A 19540-nucleotide genomic window follows, 5' to 3' on the forward strand; every position below is an offset into this window, starting at 1 on the left:
TTTTTTTTTTTTTTTTTTTTTTTTTTTTTTTTTTTTTTTTTTTTTTTTTTTTTTTTTTTTTGTATACAAGGTCGAGGCTCGTGAAAGAGCGAACATTAATCACACAGAAAGACAAACCGACACATAAAACATATAACATAGGGAGCGGTAGACAAGATGGGGAGAGAGGGGGAAGGACACAAACACAACATTTGAGAGCAGGGACCGAGAGACATCGAGAGATCTGAGAGAGGGCGAGGGCTTTGGGGGGGGGGGGGGGCGTGGGAAGGGGGCGGTGGGAGAGGTATAAAACATATGGACACTGCCAGGACTTCCAGGAAAGAAGTTGGAATTTCAAACAAGGTGGCTCTGGGGTGAATTAGCGGGGGTAGAAAAGATCAAGGTTTTGGATGGGGGAAGATAAGAGATGGTGGTGAACAGCTGTTTTAAAGACCTGGAGGGAGGAGTGGGATTGAAGGGAGTGAGGGAGTTTGTTCCAGAGGCGGGAGAAAAGAGGAATGAAAGAGTGAAGGTGAGCAGAGAGCCGAGATTTCGGCAGTTTAACCATCAGAGGGTTGCTGGCAGATCTTGTGCGACCTGTAGGAATATTTGGGGGACAGAGCACAGAGAGAGCTGGGGGTGCAAGGCCGGAGAGGAGTCGGTAGAAGACAGAAAGACCACCTACCTGCCTGCGGTGAGTGAGTGAAAGGCCCTCAGAGATAGCTTCATCGCGGGAGATTCCAATAATTCTGAAAGCTTTGGTTTCAACAGCGTGAAGCCGAGCTAGGTGTGAGGCAGGAGCACCGGCCCATAGGGGAGAACAGTATTCCATTGAGCTGCGGATGAAAGCCTTGTATGTGGTGAGGAGCTCAGGTGTGCCGAGGAAGGACTTCGCACGACGGAGGATGCCCAGTCGGCGACTGGCTTTGGAGGCCAGCTTGGAAATGTGGTTTTCCCAAGAAAGATCATGGCAGATAGTGAGACCCAAAATCTTGAGCGACAGAACTTCTTGGAGAGGATTGTTGAGAAAGTAGATGGGAGGGTTGTCCAGTCGATCTTTTCGGAGAGACATAGTAAGAGTGTGAGATTTGTCAGGATTGAAAGACATGTTCCACTTGTTTGACCAGTCTGTGATTTTGTCCAGGTCTTCAGAGAGTGAGGAGGCAGCAGACTGCCGATCTGAGGGAAGAGGAATGGAGCGGCAGAGAGTGGAGTCATCAGCAAAGAGATAGAGAGGATTTTCGAGAGAGTCAGAGAGATCATTGATGAAGACCAGAAAAAGCACGGGGCCCAGAACACTGCCTTGGGGAACTCCAGCCTGAACAGGAAGAGGAGATGAGAGAAACCCATTCAGGGCCACACGTTGACGACGACTAGAGAGGAAGTCCGCCAGCCATGCGTGGAGATTTCCATGGATACCAAAGGAGGAGAGTTTGGTGAGCAGAGCGGGGTGCCAGACCGTGTCGAAGGCACGTGATATGTCGAGGGAGACAGCTCTAATTTCCTGTTTGGCATTGAGGACCTCCATCCATTGTTGAGACAGCAGAAGCAGCATGTCCAGAGTAGAGTGACCTGGTCTGAAACCAAATTGATGATCAGAGATCAAGCCATTGGAGAAGAGGAAAGATTTCATATCCGAAGCAATGATGGATTCCATGACTTTGCTGATAATTGGGAGAAGGCTGATTGGTCTGTAGTTGCTAGGATCTGTTTTTGCACCTTTTTTGTGCAAAGCGGTGATGTTGGCTGATTTCCAAGCAGATGGCAGTTGACCTTGAGCAAAAGAGAGGGTGAAGAGAACAGAGAGAGGGTGAGATAGAGCAGCAGAGCAGGATTTTAGGACCCGTGGGCTGATGCCGTCGGGTCCAGTTGCAGAATCAGAGTCGAGGGTTGACAGAAACTTTTCCACCTTGTCAGGAGGAAAGGACACGGAGTCCAGGAGCAGCAGGGTACGACTGGGTATGGTGGGTACAGAGAGGGATGGGTTTGGGACACAAGATTTAGAGGCAAACACAGAGTTGAGGCATTCAGCTTTTTCACGTGCGGAGTCAGCTGTGTAGCCGTTTGAGGTAAGGGAGGGGATGGAGGGGGAACAAACACCAGAAACGGATTTGACCAGACGCCACCAGGATTTGGAAGAGGGAGACAGATAAGAGAGTTCGGTCTTGAGAACGGAGAGATATTGTTTCCTGGCTCTCCTGAGGGTGGACACACACTTGTTTCGGGCTTTGTGAAAGGAAATGAGATTTCCTTCCGTTGGATTTGCTTTCCAGGAGACGAAGGCAAGTTGTTTCTGGGCAACAGCCTCACCACAAGATTCCGTGTACCATGGACGGGAGGAAGGGTAAGACAACTGAAGACGAGATGGGATAAATCTGTGCATGAGAGAGAGCAATTTACTTTGGAAGAATTCCCAGGATGAGTTGATGTCAGAGGTGGTAGAAATGGGAGACCAGTCCAGATGATTGATGGCTGCTTGAAGACCGTGCCAGTTGGCCTGAGTGAAATGCCAGACTCGTCGACGCTGAGCAGGCTCCCTGAGGATGGTCAGAGAGATGTCCACTTTAACAAGGACATGATCAGATGATCCGATCGGAGCAGAAGAAGAGCAGCAGACATTTTCAGGGAAGTTAGTCATAACCAAGTCCAGAAGAGAAGATGTTCCGTTGACTGAGATCCGGGTCGGGAAATTGACAGATTGTGTCAGTCCCAGTGAGTCGCAGAAGTCCTTTGCTGAGGAGCCATGGCTGGTGAGAGAGGTACCCACACCCAGCCAACTGGCATGATGACAGTTGAAATCACCACATATGAGGAAGAGAGAGTTGGGATGAGTAGATAGAAGTTGGTCCATATCATCAGACAGCGAGATGTAGATGGAGTCATCACTGTTTGGTGGACGGTACAACACACATATGAACAAGAGGTGGGAGCGAAGGGGAAGCCGTAGCCAGAGGTATTCCTGGGGGTGAGGTGGAGAGAGTGCAGTGCAGGGCGAGTGAGGAAGAGAGTTTTTGATAAAGATAGCAACCCCGCCTCCAGGACGAGGCTCAGGTCTATCATACCGGAGGAGGGAGTAGCCCGGGAGAGATACTATGGAATCAGAGACATCATAAAGGAGGAAAGTTTCTGTTAAGCAGATCACGTCTGGTTTGACAGAAGCAACCTGTATGGAGAGATCAGTTAAGTTTGAACGAAGGCCCCGGATGTTTGAGGTCCATACCGTTAATGAAGAGGAAGGGGGAGCATCAGATACAGAACAGGGGGGAGGAGGGGTAGGGTAAGATGTGGAAGAGGTGGAAGAGGTAGGGAGAGCTGTTGAAGGTGTGTCAGAGATTTCAGAATAGCTCGGAGAAAGGGAAGGATGGGGCGGACAAAAGGTTTGATGGTGATTGGGTGAGCCACAATGAGGTGTTATTTGAGGAGGGGGAAGAGCGAGGCAGAAGGTTGGGGGAGATGGAGGTGAGAGTTTGAAGGGGGAAGAAGCGGGGAGGACGCTTTGAGGAGGGGGAGTGAGAGGGGGGAAATTGAGAAGCAATGAGGGTGGGGAGATTTGAAGGGGAGGGGTGAGGGGGAAGTTTGGGAGGGAAGGGGCAAGGGGAGGGATTTGAAAGGGATGGGATATGGGGGAGATTTGGAGGGGAGGGGTGAGGCAGGAATCTAGGAGGGGAGGGGCGAGGGGGCGTCTTGGCGGGGAGGGGTGAGGGGGTAGTTTAGGAGGGAGGGGGCAAGGGGGGAGATTTGAAAGGGATGGGTGATGGGGAAGATTTGGAGGGGAGGGGTGATGGGGAAGATTTGGAGGGGAGGGGTTATGGGGACGATTTGGAGGGGAGGGGTGAGATTGGATTTTTGAAAGTGTACGATTTATGGGAAACGAACATTTATTGCAAAATGAGTTTCTTGTGACCTTCGAGTTAAAAATACGTTTAAGGACGCTGGATGGAGGATGGAGTGCAGGAGAGTTTAGGGAATGTAGAAAAAAGGCACTATAGGAGATGGATATTTTTTTTGGGATGAATTGATTTGGTGAGCAAGTCGAAAGCAGCCTTTTAAAGAAGAAGAAGAAAAAGGTGTTATAAAATATGACGGAATACATAACTTGAGGGGAAAGTGTAAACATTGAAGGTTAATGAGTGAAAACTATCTGGGGAAATGGGGGAGAAACACGTGGTCGAAGAACGAACGAACGAATAAGAATGAATAAACGAATGATAACAGAGAAGGAAAATGTTTTTTTTTTTTTTTGTTTGTTTTTGTTGAGTTGAGATTTACACAAGGAAGTAGGCTATGGGTGAAAAGACTGGGAATACAGAGAACGAAAGTTATTGGATCACAAAAGACGGACCGCTGAGAGAAAAACAAAGCCTCAAGGTTGTACAGTGCACACTGTACAAGGCCTCAAGACACGACACGGCAAACAGACGATCAATTTATGAAAGATAAACACCGAGAAACAACCAAAGTTGCACACAATAACTTCACACACCGAAAGATAAATACAGTTTCGACAAAATACAATTGTGAACAGACTTAACTTCGAAAAACGTGGAGGCCGTGTGGAGCTTCGAAAATCCCTGCCGCCGTCTCCAAGATCTCGCGAGATCTCTTTGATGTTAAATTTGAGTAAAATCCATTTATTTAATTTTTTGGGCATACAAAGTCAAGGCTCAAAGCTATAGATCTATATATCAAAATCAAATGGCTATAGATCAAAGTTGAAACCATGAAAAAAACAAACTCCGAGAGCAGGGTGGAGGAAAATTTGGAGGAAAAATGGATGAGAAAGAATGAGAGCAATGGGATGTGGAGGTAAGTTTACCAGCTCAATACTTTATTGAGCTGCTGCTGAAGGCCGAGTACATTGCTGGAAGTTCGTATTCGCCAAGGGAATGGTTTGTCCATAATAAATCCTAGCGGGTTTTGAGACCCAAAAGTTTGGCAGGATGAACCTCTTCATGAGGTTTAAAGAAGTAGGTGGGAGGGTTTGCCAGATGGTCCTTTTGGACAGAAAGGGTAAGAGTGTGGGATTTCTCAGATTCGAGACTTATTCCGACTATTGGACTACATCATGATTCTATCATGGTCTGCAGAGGAAAGAGGCTTCTGCCTACCTTCCTGTCTGAAGAATGAATGAATGATCGTTTTAAGGCCATTTTTCCCCGCTACAGCTGGGGTTAGCCTTGCGCGCCCCATGACAATCATGGTTCCCTGTTTGAGGCAATGTTTTGAGACATGGTTCCCTGTCTGAAGGATGAAGGATACTATGGTAGAGGGTGAAGTCATCAGCAACGATATGGAGGATTCCCCAGAGAATTAGATGATTAATGAAGAACTAGCCGAAACCCGTGGAGCATCCACGGAAGGGAGGATGTGGTGTATGGATAGAGTGTACCATTATGGATGGCATAGGGGATTTGCTTGTCCGAGTAAGAGTTAGGAAGAAAGATGAGAATGAAGAGTGCGTATATGAACAACGATCGCCGACACCGGCGCAAATGCATGCTCTGGATTGTCCACTCAGTGGACGGCTTGCTTTCGCCTTCGACTGTCCAATCAGCGGACGGCTTGCTTTGCCTTCACCCAGCAGACGCCAATACGATGGCGTCGTATCGGCAGTTAATCGGATGCTTTTGGGCCCCAACGTCGGCTAATTCAGATTTTTCGAGTATGGCTGTACGTGATAAACAAAGAGCGCGGTTCGTAGATCGTAAATCCATTAGTGCCGTGGGAATCGGGTCACTGGGTGCGGCGTAAAAGGGATAACAAAGTCGAGTCCTTACGCTATTATTATATAGATAGGACCGGTCCCAAGACACTGCCTTGGGCTGCTCCAGTCCTGACAGGAAGAGGAGTTGAGTGAGAGGATCCCAATGAGAGCAACATGCTGACTGAGATTGGAGGAAGTCAGTAATCCATGAAAGGATGTGGTCTTGGATGCCGTAGGTTGACATTTTTGAGAGTCATGCCAGACTGCGTCACATGATCAAAATATCTCCAGAGTGATGGTCCTGATCTCTTGTGAGATTCATAGCCTCCATATCTTGGCCGGAGAGAGAAGGCAGCATGTCTAGGATAGAGTGACCAAGTCGGAAACCAAACCGATGGTCTGAGATCAGACGTTGCATGATGTAGCGTGACGGCCATAGTGTGATGCAGCAAGTGTATTTTATACTCAAACAATAAGTAATATCAAAGCAAATGTACTAATGGCATATATGAAACACATGTATGTTTTTGCAATGAGTGTCAGAATATGGCTTTAGAGTTTAAGTACCCCATAATTTAACTTTTAAACATTCGTCCTATTGGAGAATCCTAAGCAAGATGGAAATTTCTTCTCATCCACACTTAAAATATCTCCATGTTCAACTTCTCCTTCCTTTGGTGTTAGAAAAGGCCATGAGTAATTCTAAGTGCAGCAGAAGTAACCAATTTCATTTTTCCAAGATGCAAAGGCACTTTGGAGTCTCTGACTCTTGAGAAATGGCATCTTGTGTTTTGACCACTGTGTGTGTGGGAGCCCACAAGCAAAGCTCTCCAGCTTGTTTGTATCGGACTGTTTGCTTTCTGCCACATCCTATTGGGCGATCTATCGCTTTTCATTTGTGCGAATGATCTGTCGATTTTTAGCGGCCAGCTCACCTATGCGAGCGTCATCAGTGTACACTTGTTTCTTACTACTTTGCTTTCATCAGCACCGAGTTCGTTAGTTCGTATGCGGCGCAAGGCTGCGGGGTAGCATCATTGGCTGAGGGTGCGGCTGTGCCACTGATCCAATGCCCTCTGCTGTTTAGAGCAGGAATTTGGAATTTGGCTATGGTGTCCGCGATAGCTCGCTTGCTCTTCATGAAGGACACGATGGGATCTTTCACGTCCACCAAGAAATGCTGGCAGACGGCACGCCCATTTAGCGTCCATCTGAGGGACGGGGCACCGAATTGATGGTCCACCGACGATGATGCTCCCCTGGGCTGCGAAAAACCTCATGGTGATAGATTCTCAGATTAAATTGCCACATGATCTCCTGCGTGATTTGTCCATCCTTTAACTCTTGTGAATGTTGACAATCGCCAGATGTTTTTGTCCCTGACAAAATAAAAATTGCAAACGGCAAAATTCGATTTGCTAATTAAATAATTTCCAGGTTTTTATATTTTCTTATTTTATACAGAGTAAAATCTTGTGGAATCGCTAGAATAGTGAACCGAACAGGGCAAAAGGAACAGCCGGGGGTTGGGGGAGAGAGGGAACACCAGCAGCAGAGTTGAAGGACAAGATGGAGGCAGACTTGGACAAACAATTGGTGTGGGAAGGAATGAGGGACAGGAAAGGATGCATGGGGTGGATAAGATGGATACAGAAGGGAAATCTGAAAATTTGGAAGGAGGGCGTGGGGTGGGGGTGGGGTGGTGGCTCGTGATCAGTGTATAGAATATCATGGTTTTGGATTAGGGATGATCGGAGATGGTGGTGAACAGCTGTCTCGAATACCTGGAGGGAAGAATGTGATTGAAGAGAATGTGGAAGCTGGTTCCGCAGGCTGGAGAAAAAGAGGAACAAATGAGTGGAGGTGAGCAGTGATCCTTGATTTGGGTAGTTTCACCGGAAGGTGGTTGATGGTGGACAGTGTGTGCCCTGCAGAAACCTTGGAGGGGTGGGGGAGGAGAAGCACGGAAAGAGCAGAGGGTGCAGTTGGAACTCCTCCTTCCTATTTGTCCCACCATTGGCCAATTTTTAAACCTCAGCAAGATGTATCTCCATGAAAGGCCAGATGCTGTCTGTACAACACAAGATGAACTTTTGTAGAATTCGCCACTTGCCTCGTCTAGGGAGCCGGATTTTTCAAGGTGACCTGCAAAGTGGACATGATAAAACGACTGCCTCGGCGGAGGCTTTCACCATGAATGAATGAATGAATGAATGAATGATCGTTTTAAGGCCATTTTTTCCCCGCTAGAGCGGGGGTTAGCCTTGCAGGCCCCATGGCAATCGTGGTTCCCTGTTTGAGGCAATGTTTTTCCCATGACCTTTGGACCAATGGGGGCTTTCACCATGACCTGTGGGAATCTTTCATTCATTCACAAACAGTATTTGAGGGGAAAAAAATAAATAATTGTCCTGCAAGGAAGTGATGTACAACATATATGTCATTGCTTATTGCTTTGATGAATATTACTATTTCACATTTTCAAACCATGGGTCTTGTGACGTTCTTACCTGCAGACATTGCAGGGAAGATTATATTGCACTTTCAGCAGGGAAGTGTTGCCTGTAATTCACAGGTTCTCATCTGGTATTTCAAACTTTGTGAAATATAGGAACTGTCTCATATGTAACAGTACTCGTATAACCCGAAGCACATCCTGCCTCTGGGACGCTTATCTCGCTGTTTGTTTATACAGTACGGTGGAGATGAATCTTTTGAATTTGTCCCTTTTCTCCAGAAAGTGACGCAGGATTCCAAGGTTACCTCCAATTATGGAGGTTTGACAGATTGAGAAAAAAAAAAAAAATTAAAATTAAAAAAAATTAATAAAAAAAAGTAAAAAAAAAAATTAAAAATTTAAAAAAAAATTTAAAAAAGAAAAAAAAAGTTTGACAGATTGAATAAACGAGGAAAACTTGCGTGCGTTCCCTACGGTGTTGTTTAACTGTTTAACCCTTGGGAATGTTTGCTTGGCTGAGGATAAATATTTACCGGCACCTCGTCAGTGTCATTTTCGGGGTATGTTCATGACCTCTTATTTTATTTTCGGTTACGGAGTTTGTGGCTCGTGTAAAAGCTGATGATGGAGGGTTGAGGGCATCACATCAACAATGGAGCAGAGGGGACTGGCTTGCAATTACTACTACTACTACTAGTTTCACCTTCATGGTATTGCCAGATAATTGGGCAAGCAATGAGCAGGCGGGCAACATAATAAGTAGGGACCGGTGTGTGTAGCGAGAGGATATGATCAGACGAGAAAAGCTAACGCAGTAAATTTGGAATGTGGGGGAGCATCTGTGAGAGTGGAGAAATGGGTAATGTAAAGTAAATGCGCCAACCAGTCGATAAGAGAATATCATGGTGTGTAGGGAGGTGGGGAGAGAGAGGGGAGGGTGTGCACCGTTCCTGTCACTCGGCAAAAGTGGGCAGCATCTGCTTGAGCAAACACCATTACTCTCGGCAGACACTGTGCGGTAACGGCAGTGCCTGTTTCCTCTGACCGACTCCCCTTTACACAAGTGCTGTTCTTGGAGGTCGAGCTGCCATACCTTCCATTCCCTCAGTATGAGGCAATTTGGGACGTCATCCTTCCTGGCTGAGCCTCTTCTGTTTGTTTGGAGTCTTATTATTTTGTTGCCATCGTTGCCGTTACCGTTCGGGTGTTTCCCCATGCATGTAATTGTGATGGTGGGTGGCACTAACGCTCAGCCGGACGAGGTCCAGGACACCCACAAGTAAAACGGACTTTTTCTGATTGGAGATTTGCACAAATCGATGTCGATCAGTCTACACGTGTTGCGTAGGTTTTTCAAATACGGATCCGAGCCATCCGGTTTGAGTCTACCATATACTTTGAGCTATGGTAATTTTTCCATATGCCAAATTTTAAATTTTCTTGGGAACTGTTGTCTCATTTGGTGAGAGGGGGAGTTGCATGGAACGTTGTTGCAAACTTGTTGTGTACTCTTGTACTCGAGCCATTAGAGGGCGCCATTGTTCTGTTAGACGTGCACAAGCAGATGTTTGGATTCGTATGGGGGAAAAAAAATCCTATTTTTATACCATTGTGCTATATTGATTGGTTATAAAAAAAATTTCTCTTTTGCATTTAACATGTTCCTTTCATCTCTACCATCAATCTTGATTCCTTGTGTGATGTTGTCCAACAGCTCATTGGACAGAAGGTTGCTCATGCCCTAAGCGAAGGCCTCGAAGTAATCGGCTGCGTTGGGGAGACGCTCGATGAGCGCGAAAAGGGGGTGACCGAGAAGGTAGTGTTTGAGCAGACCAAAGCTATTGCAGGTGCGTGGCGTAGACGAACCATTTTTTTGTCTCCAGGCAGCTCAAGTGTCCGCATGCATTTGATGCTCAGTATATACGTGCTCGTAGTTGGGAGATTCTTCAAATGTTGTATAGTCTTTAATTCTGGAAATTTCACGGTATTGCTTGTCATTGTGATTCTTTATTGCTCCAAATGAATCGGCGTTTAGGGTTTGAGTCTATTTTGCATAATGATGGGGCATCCTTTTACTAATACATGCTTTGGGAGCTTTAATTAATTTATTTTTTTTGGAGTATTTCCTGTTCTGCTGTGTGATGTGCAGATAATGTAAAGGACTGGAGCAAAGTAGTCATTGCTTATGAACCTGTCTGGGCAATCGGAACGGGAAAAACGGCAACTCCAGAGCAGGTGAGTTTTTCTTTTGTTTGTTTTTACCTGCGACATGTCACAGATCTATGAGAGCTCCACGTGGTTGTTGTTGTTGTTGTTGTTGTTGTTGTGGTTCTCGTTGTGGGTCGATTTTTGAAATGTGCACCCATTGGTCTGGACAGCTGCCTTCACCTACCCTGGTACCAAGACAAAATAATATGACCGCCATCTTGATTTTTTTTTTTTTGGTGGGAGTAAGATATCATGCCTGTAGGTCTCTGCTGATTATACGCTGCCCGGGATTGTTGCGACAGATTTCCATTGGCTTTGTTTGGGTCGAGTGTTACTCATGATGAGGAACCCCCAAAAATGTAATCGTATGTCAAATAAAAATTATTAGTAAGGTTTAATCGAGTTTGTCAGCGTCGATGGTAGGTGCCTACCTAAAAAATAGTGTTATGTAATTTAGAATGGCCCCATATTGTGGTTAAACTATCCGTGACCGTGTGATGAATCAGCTCGTTCTCTTCTGATGTAACCGTGGTGGAGGCTGTCATGGATGAGGTGTCAAGTTAATCTTTTAATAGTGCATTAAATGTGTTTTTCCCAATCGACCCGTTATCGGATTTTGCCTCGGGTTGTGTGACCACACAGTGCGGTCATTCTTGTTTGTTCCTGTTAAGTTGCGTTTTCACTGATATTGGTTTACCATGGCAATTGCAGTACATGGGGTCTTTGGATTGAAGGAGCTGATCCCTCTCTCTGTTTTTGATATGCATGAAGATGGTCATGATGCAATTGCACAACAAATTCGATAAATAAAAACTTTCATTTAATTTCAAGCAAATGTGTCAGAAAGGTCCCACTGTGTCCTTCGTGAAGAGTAGGCGTGCTATTGCCGTCAACCTCAACAAATTCCAAATTCCTGCCCGAACCAACCAAGGGCATTATATCAGCAGCACAGCCGCACCCTCAGCCAATGATACTACCCCGCAGCCTTGGGCTGCATATGAACAAGGCGGTGTAATGGTTAGTGCATACCTCCACCAGGCTGAACAGTTTACGTTTTGTATCCCACTGATAGGCCGGATCTGGATTCGGACCTTAACCAAAATCTAATCGGCTTGTTCTTGGTGCCTACCCAACTCATCCACCTAGTTTTGTCATAATCCGTCCACAACTTTTTGAAATATACCATTGTGCTATATATCGTTTTTGGCCGTATCACTCAATGATCAAGAATCACTTAGAAATTTAAAAAAATCTTATATCTGGATCCATATTTGAATCTTCACCAAAATCGAATCGATTCTTCCTTGTTGCACACCTAACCTGTCCACCAAGTTTTGTCCAAATTCGTCCATAACATTTTGAGATATCGTACTGTATATCGTTTTTTCCCCCTTTCAATGGTGAAGAATCGCTTAAATATTCTCGTATCCAGATCTTCACCAAAATCTAACAATTTCTTCCTTGTCACACACCTGTCTGCATCGGTCTACAACTTTGAGATATCCGGTTCAGACAGAGAAACAAATGTGTGAAAACGTAACCACCTTCCACCTTTGGTGGTAGTGGTAATAATTTGCATTCGGTGATGCATTTTCCATGATGCGTTTTCCCCAATATTTTGCTGGTTTGTCTATTTGCTTGAATTTGTCTTGTTTGAATTGACAAGACAATGTCTTCGACCAATCGAAGCACTGATAAATTGCGATGAACTCGGCCTTGTTTGACTTGCTTCCGACAGATACCTTTGTCATCCTACAAGGGCGACCCTCGTGTGCATTATGCTTTGATTTGGCTCTCTACTCGTATGACGTGCTTGCATGGCTATTCTTTTTGTTGTGCGCAGGCTCAAGAAATCCACGAGAAGCTACGTTCCTGGATGAAAAAACACATCTCCGCGGACGTTGCAAGTAACACCAGGATCATCTATGGAGGCAAGTGGTGATCCGCTTCCTCACACCACGCTTGCTCACCATGTCTATTGACACATCCAGGCACTTCGGGAAAATTGATCTTAAAGGGAGCTCTAAGGTGGTGCAATTGGATATAGCGGGGGCACGGATTCGGGAAGTTTGCGTCTGCACCGCTTGGACATGCTCGTTTGGTGGACCAAACCTCATTCGCACCACAAAGCATTCCGTTCTAAGAGGGCGTAATCCCTCTGCTGCCTCCAGAGCCGCGAGTAGAACCGATCGTATCTACATCATGGATCGATGGGTTCATGCTTATGTAGTCGTAGGAGTTGGTATGCATGGCACACATTCACGCCATTTGATATTCCCACCAAATAAGCGGACAATATTATTCCCTTTGGCTTTCATGCTGCTAACCATGTGGGGGACGGCTTTGATGGGGCAACTTAAAAAGAGCGATTAGATGCTCAAATTGCAGGAAATGTCTGGAACAGAGAGCTGGGAATGTGATTACCTTTGTTTAATTATGTGTGATGACACTCCGGGACAAGCTGTGAACGCTTTCTGCGAGAACCAAGTGGCTGCCCCTGTGGAAGTTGGGCTTTCCTTGTGGAAGGTGACATTTGGGAAGAGACTGGGATCTTTGGTGTTGAAAATGATAGCAAGGTGTTACTGTCCTTGTCTGCAAAACAAACATGTTTCACCCAGACATCATTGACAACTAAACCTTATTTTGACGGTGAAGCTTGAGCTGGTTGAGAAACGTGGAAAGCACTTGAAAATTCCCAAATCGAGATAGATCTAGCCAAGGTGTGTTTGTTTGTGAAGGATGTGAAGTACTTAATTTTTTATATTTTTTTACTTTGGATCTTGCACTCCCACGGATTGTAGGCAATGTTTGGCTCCCCTGCGTTTCATTGTGCGTTGGCTTTGGTGTGCACATCTGGTCGTGTTTGGCGTGTGTGGTGCTACTGCTGTCCGCTTCTCATGGTTTTGTGGTGAAAAAGAACTATATTTTGACAATTCCAAGAATTTCAATTTCCTACTTTTTAATGTATTTTCTTTTTCTCCTTGCTTTCTCCCTTTTAAATATAAATGTGAATCTCATGTTAACCCACCTGCTACTTTCACATGGTATGTTGTGTCTAATTTTGTGGTGGTGGTTGGTGGTAGTTGTGATTCTCGAAACAGATCCACACCAGATAGATTCGTCATTTCTCCATGCACCAATTGGGCAGAAATTCCCCTTCTATTTACTTATTTTTCTCTTTGCAAGATTGAGACTCATTGGAAGAGCAAGGTGACGGGAGGAAGGAAAAGGAGAGGAGGAAACGGCAAGTGAGAGGGATAGCGTAGGCAGGGTAAATGGAGGTATAAAAATATTGTAAGGAAGAGGGTGACAAGAGATGGTGGTACACAATGTGTTTGATGCCCTGGGGGTAAGAGGGGAGGAAGTGGGATGACACCGCCTCTGGAAGGTGGTTCCACATGCAAGGAATACGAGTTGATTTGTGCGGTCGGCCTGGATAATCCCACATTTCTATTTCACGTATCAAGCATCCACGTGGACTTCAAGTACATTGTTTTGCTCAAATATAATTGCCTTTTAAGGGGCATTATCCTTTTACAATTCAAACGATGCAAGGGAAACTTCTTTTTTTCTTCTTTTTCTTCTTTACTTCTGTCTTTGAGCAGGGATAATTGAGGTCAATGGGGGGGGAAACCAGCAGCAACTACAACGGCACTCAGTAGAGCGCATACCACCGCCAGGCTAAATAGTTTACGTTTTGTATCCCACTGATTAGCTGGATCTGGATGCGGGCCTGAAGCAAAATCTGATTAGCTTGTTTTTGTCACCTACCCAACTCGTCCACCTAGTTTTGCCATTCTCCATCCATTACTTTTTGACATATCGTGCTATATATTGTTTTTGGCTCGACCAATCGATGGTGAAGAATTACTTAAATATATCCGATTCGGATCTTCTCCAAGGTCTAACCAATTCTTCCTTGTCACACGCCCAACCTGACCACCAAGTTTCATCCAAATCTGTCTGTACCTTTTTGAGATATCCTGCTCACAGATCGACAGGGGTGAAAACGTAACATCCGTCCACCTTGGGTGCCGAGGTAAAAATACTAAAAGGTAATTGTTGCTCATGGAAATGATAATTTGTGGTTTTTATTTTAAAGGTGGTTTTTTTTTTTTTTACAACTTTTTTGCATCAAGCACGATTACTGTCTACGCTTCCACGGGTACAACAATAAATATTTACGTTCGCAAAACAATAAACATTTGACACTTATTTACTCGGATGTAACTTTTGCCGAAATGACTTGACAGATCCACACCACAAAAGATGAGTACCAGTACTTTACAATACATGTTTTTCAATAATGTTGCTTGGAGGAGGTTAGAGTGGGGGTTGAGGCCGTGACGCCTTGCCTCGTACTACCAATTTTTCTTTGCCTAGTACTTGCTGTATTACCTAATTTCTGCATAGACACCCTGAAAAACTTAGCACTCTCTGTGTGCCAACTGCCAGTTGCGTTAAGATTGACTTCCAGGCATATGTTCAAAAGCAGAAGTTGTACATCCCTGCTGACAGCAATAATCTTGTGTCAGAAGCAACCCAAGATGAGAGTTTGCCTCCCCTTGGCAGGGAAACGTCCTCGCCTACACTGCAGGCATTGTTTGGTTTGAGCAAAGGGCTGACTGAGTCCATTCGCATACTGTGTGCAAACCCGAGTCACATAAACGTGCCAAGGACCACAAGCACCCTTTCCTTTCTATTTCCTTCCCAAGCTACGATATTGACGACGCTGCCTTAAAACTTCGCCAGGCAAATGATCTTTCATCAGGCCAAATAGTGCATGTTATGATGATTCGCGCTAAGTCTAAACAGTTCAACAAACATGATTTGCAAAATAATTGTCAATATAGAAAGAGGCATTTCATCTTTTCGCAGATATGGAGATTCTTGGTATTTCCTTGTGAATGTTTTTTTTTTTTTTTTCTTCTTCTTTACAAGAGCAAGGTAGAGTGGGACAACAAGGTTGAACAAACAGGAAAAGAGGAGAGGTAGGGGAAGAAACACCAAACTTGCAAGTAAGATTAATGGGGGTAATAAAGATCATCGGTCAAACTTGAGAATGATAACATGATGGTGCTCTGCTAGAGTGAGCCAGAAGAGCATCTGGAAGTTTCTTCTATAGATGGAAGAAGCAAAGAATAAGAGCTGAGTTTTGCAATCAGCCTGAAGTTTGAAAGTTTAACCAGGAGGGGGGTTATGAGAACGATGCATGCAAACATTCTGGATTACATGGGGAGGGTCGTACGACTGAGGGCAGAGGGGCAATGTCACAGAATAGATGGTAGTAAACAGAGACCAGTGACCAACCTGTGATGCAAGAGGAACATGTGCTTTAGCCTCGTCATGGGAGATTATAATGTTGAGAGCTTTAGATTCTACAGAATTTAAGAGACAGATGTGATGCTAGAATACCAGGCCATAGCTAAGAGCACTACATTGAGCTATGGACAAAAGCCTTGGAGACAGAGTTTCGATTTATTTAGTTATTTATTTTCCTCGGGTGAGGATACATTCAAGTAGATACTTGTTACATCGCTGTAAGATGGAGACAGAACAGGATGGGTCGGGTACACACAAGATGTGGAGGCAAACACGGAGTTTAGACATTCTGTCTTATCACGAGCAGAGTCTGCAGTACTGCCGTTTGAGTTGAGGGATGGAATGGATGGGGGGACAAGTGGTGCGAGATTTGTCGATTGATAGACATTCCAAGTGTTTGACCAGCTTGTGATATTTTTTTAAAGGTCTGAAGGGAGGGAAGAGGCAGCTGCTTACGTGACTGAAGAATGTGGGGTGTTACGGCACAGGGTGGAGTCATCAGCAACTAGAGAAAGGGGATTTTCCAGAGTCAGAGAGGTCATTTATGAAGATCAGTAATAGGACTGGGCCTAGAACACTGCTTTGGGGCACTCTAGCATCAACAGGCAGATTTGATAAAAGGATTCTGTTGAGCCACACAGTGGCTACGAGAGAGGTCAGGAAGCGATGATGACCTGTGGAGTTGGCTTTGGGATGCTATAGGTAGAGTTTGGAGAAGGCAAGATGCCAGACTATCAAAAGAACCAGACATATATTGAAAGAGACGGCCCTAATCTTGTGTCTGACATTGAGGGCCTCCATCCATTGTTGGGTGAGTAGAAGCAGCATGTCCAAGGTGGAGCGACCTGGTCTGAAACCAAATTGGTGATCTGAGATTAGGTTGTTGAAGAAAAGGAAGGATTTCATATCAACTGTGATGATGGATTCCATGACCTTCCTGATGATTGGAAGTAAACTGATAGTTGTGTAGTTAAAATGATCAGATTTTGCACCTTTTCATGTAGTGCATTGATGGTGGATTTCCAAGCAGATAGAAGATGACCTATGCAAATGATAGGGTGAAAAGGGCAGAGAGAGGATGTGCAAGAGCAGCAGAGCAGGTTTTTAGGACACATGAGCTGATGTAGAGTCAGAGTCTAGTGTTGAAAGAACTTTCTCCACCTTCTCAGGTGCAAAAGACACAGAGTTCAGGTGCAGTTGGGTATAACAGGGAAGGATGGGTACCAAGAGTGAGTGTTGGGTACACAATATTTGGGCACAAACATAGCATAGAGGCATTCGGCCTTCTCACAAGCGAAGTCTGGTGAGATGCCATTTTAAGAGAGGGAAGAGAGGGAAGGGAGGAAGGGGAGCATGGGGAGCATGCACCAGAGATTGACTTAACAAGGCATAACTTTGACTTTGAGGAAAGGGACTGGTTGGAGAGTTTCACCTTGAGATTTGTGGGAGGATGTTTTCTGGCCTACCTCGTGATGGGGCACGCACTTGTCAGCATTATGGAATGAACAAAAAAAGCTATCCTCAGTCGAGTAAGCTTTCCACGCTGTGAAAGCAAGCTTCTTGATGCAACTACCTCCCCACAGGATTCAGTGTCCCAGTGGTGAGAGGATGGATAAGAAAGATGCAGATGGGATTAGAAAATCCTGATGCAAAAACTGAATCAACTGGCCCTGAAAATGGATGGCAGTCCACATCCGCGGTTGCTGGAAATGTACCCTTTGTGCGTCACCGTTCCTCGTCCGTGCGCTATCCCACGATAAGTAGGAGAGTCGCTGCGCTGCTCTTGAAGCATTCAGTGCAGGTGTGGATCTTGGTGGTTGTACTTGGCAAATATTTAAGTGAGAGATTTTTAAAACCAAGGCGAGAAGGGTTCCATGTGAACAGTGCTCGGACATGGCTTGTTTTTTTCTGTCTTGGTTCATTTTTAAATTGTTTTTGCACAAATTTGATTTGATAGCCTGTTGAGGTTTTTACAAAATTGGCCAATCGTACAGTTGCTCTGTGCACTTGTTGGACTCTAATAGACCACTGTCTTGGCAGGTATATTTTTGGGATGCACTGATTGTTTGTTTTTTTCCTTGTAAAACATTTTGTGGATGGTGAGTTTCCTTATTTTTGTGTCTGACATGTTGATTTATACCTGTGGCCTGTTTCCTGTTTTCCAGCTATTGGAACATTTTGTACTGTCCTGCGAGCTGGTTTATCGCTTTGATTTGTTTATTTTTCTTATGGAGAGGAACATTTCCAGGTTTAGCCGAGTTCTGCATCTCGGTATTCCTTCGTAACTGTTTTGTGTATTTTTTTGTGACTGGTTTGGTGGGCCTCTTATCTGAGGTATTTGTATGATGCTTCGTTTTTGAGCTTTTATGTCATTGTTCCTGGGTCGATATTTTTGTTCTTGTTTGTTGGTTTACCTTCTAATGTTTACCTTCTATCAGCACTTCTAATGTACATGCTCATCTAATTTAAAGCACCTATTTGTTTCTTCTTGCAATCCATGGACTATTTAATATTTGTCTCAAGCACCACATTTCAAAACTGTCAATTGTTTTTCGTCACTGTTATTACCCTCACATGAGGAGAGGGTATTGCATTTGAGTCCGTTTGTTACTTGGCAAAAAAATTTTTTTGACAAGTATGTTGATCACTCCGGTTTGTGTGTGTGTTTGTCTGTCCGCTCACTTGTACTGAGTCGGATCCATTACGGGCGGAGCTCCTCTCTCTCTCCAAAGAGAAATTACAATTTGCGATGTATACTGACTTCTGTGAGATTGACCTTGAATTTGAAATTATTGATTGATCGATTGATTTAATTGAATCAATCAATTGAATCAATTGATTGAATCTGACTGGTGTGTACCCCGGTTTAGAATAGGTACACCGTATCCCTGCGTGTCGTAAGAGGCGACTAAAAAGGATTGGCGTCAGGAAGGGCATCCGGCCAGAAAAACATTGCCTCAAAAAGAGAACCATGACAATTACAACGACATATGGGCAGGGTACAGCCCGAAGTACCCCGTGGGGGACCCCACTCCCTTGTCAAAACTCAAGGTGGGGAACCCGATCGAAGCAAGGGTGGAAATCACTCCATTTATGACGACGAAACGTCTGATGCCCGAAGTGGATATCGGTTTCTGAGGTTTGGGACATGGAATGTAGGGACAATGACAGGGAAATCAGGAGAAGTGGTGGCAGTATTGGTCAGAAGAAGAGTGGACATATGTTGTGTGCAAGAGATGAGATGGAAGGGATGTGGTGTGAGAATGGTGAAGGGTAGGCAGGGACAGAAATACAAGTTTGTGTGGCAAGGGTGCCCGGAGGGCATGCATGACATTGGTGTCCTGTTTTCTGAGGAGTTTGTAGACAGTGTGGTGAGTGTGACTAGAGTGAGTGATAGGTTGATGATGGTGAAAATGATGATTGGAAAGCTCTTGGTGAACGTCATCTCGGGATATGCTCCGCAGGTTGGTCAGAGCGATGAAGAGAAGGACAAGTTCTGGTGTGCGATAGAGAAGCTGATGGAAAACGTGAAAGATGAGGAAGTTGTTGTGGTGGGAGGAGACCTGAATGGACATGTGGGAAGGAGTATGGACGGTTTTGAGGGAGTTCATGGGGGTTACGGATATGGTGTGAGAAATGGAGAAGGGGAAAGGATTTCGGAGTTTGCTGATGGAGCTGATTTGTTGATTTGTAATACTCAGTTCCAGAAAGAGGATAATAAGCTTGTTACATACGCATCAGGTGGGTCGACGACAACCGTTGACTACCTGATGGTGTGTAGGCGAGATAGGGGGCACCTCCGGGACACAAAGGTGATCCCGGGGAGGAGGCTGTTTCCACTTGGTTGTCTGCGACATAAGGATGAAAGG

General features: G+C 45.0%; 1 protein-coding gene across 1 annotated transcript in view; it reads left to right on the forward strand.

Moving 5' to 3' along the window:
* Window positions 1-19540, forward strand: part of TPI1 (triosephosphate isomerase 1) — a 47360-nt gene that overhangs the window by 20393 nt on the left and 7427 nt on the right. The window contains exons 4-6 of the mRNA XM_068100419.2: window positions 9856-9988; window positions 10291-10376; window positions 12193-12280. Coding sequence (XP_067956520.1) covers window positions 9856-9988; window positions 10291-10376; window positions 12193-12280 — 307 coding nt within the window. The remainder of the gene's footprint in view (window positions 1-9855; window positions 9989-10290; window positions 10377-12192; window positions 12281-19540) is intronic.

The sequence above is a fragment of the Myxine glutinosa genome, chromosome 6 (genome assembly GCF_964187855.1).
Source record: "Myxine glutinosa chromosome 6, kmMyxGlut1.1, whole genome shotgun sequence".
Classification (NCBI taxonomy): Eukaryota; Metazoa; Chordata; class Myxini; order Myxiniformes; family Myxinidae; genus Myxine; species Myxine glutinosa.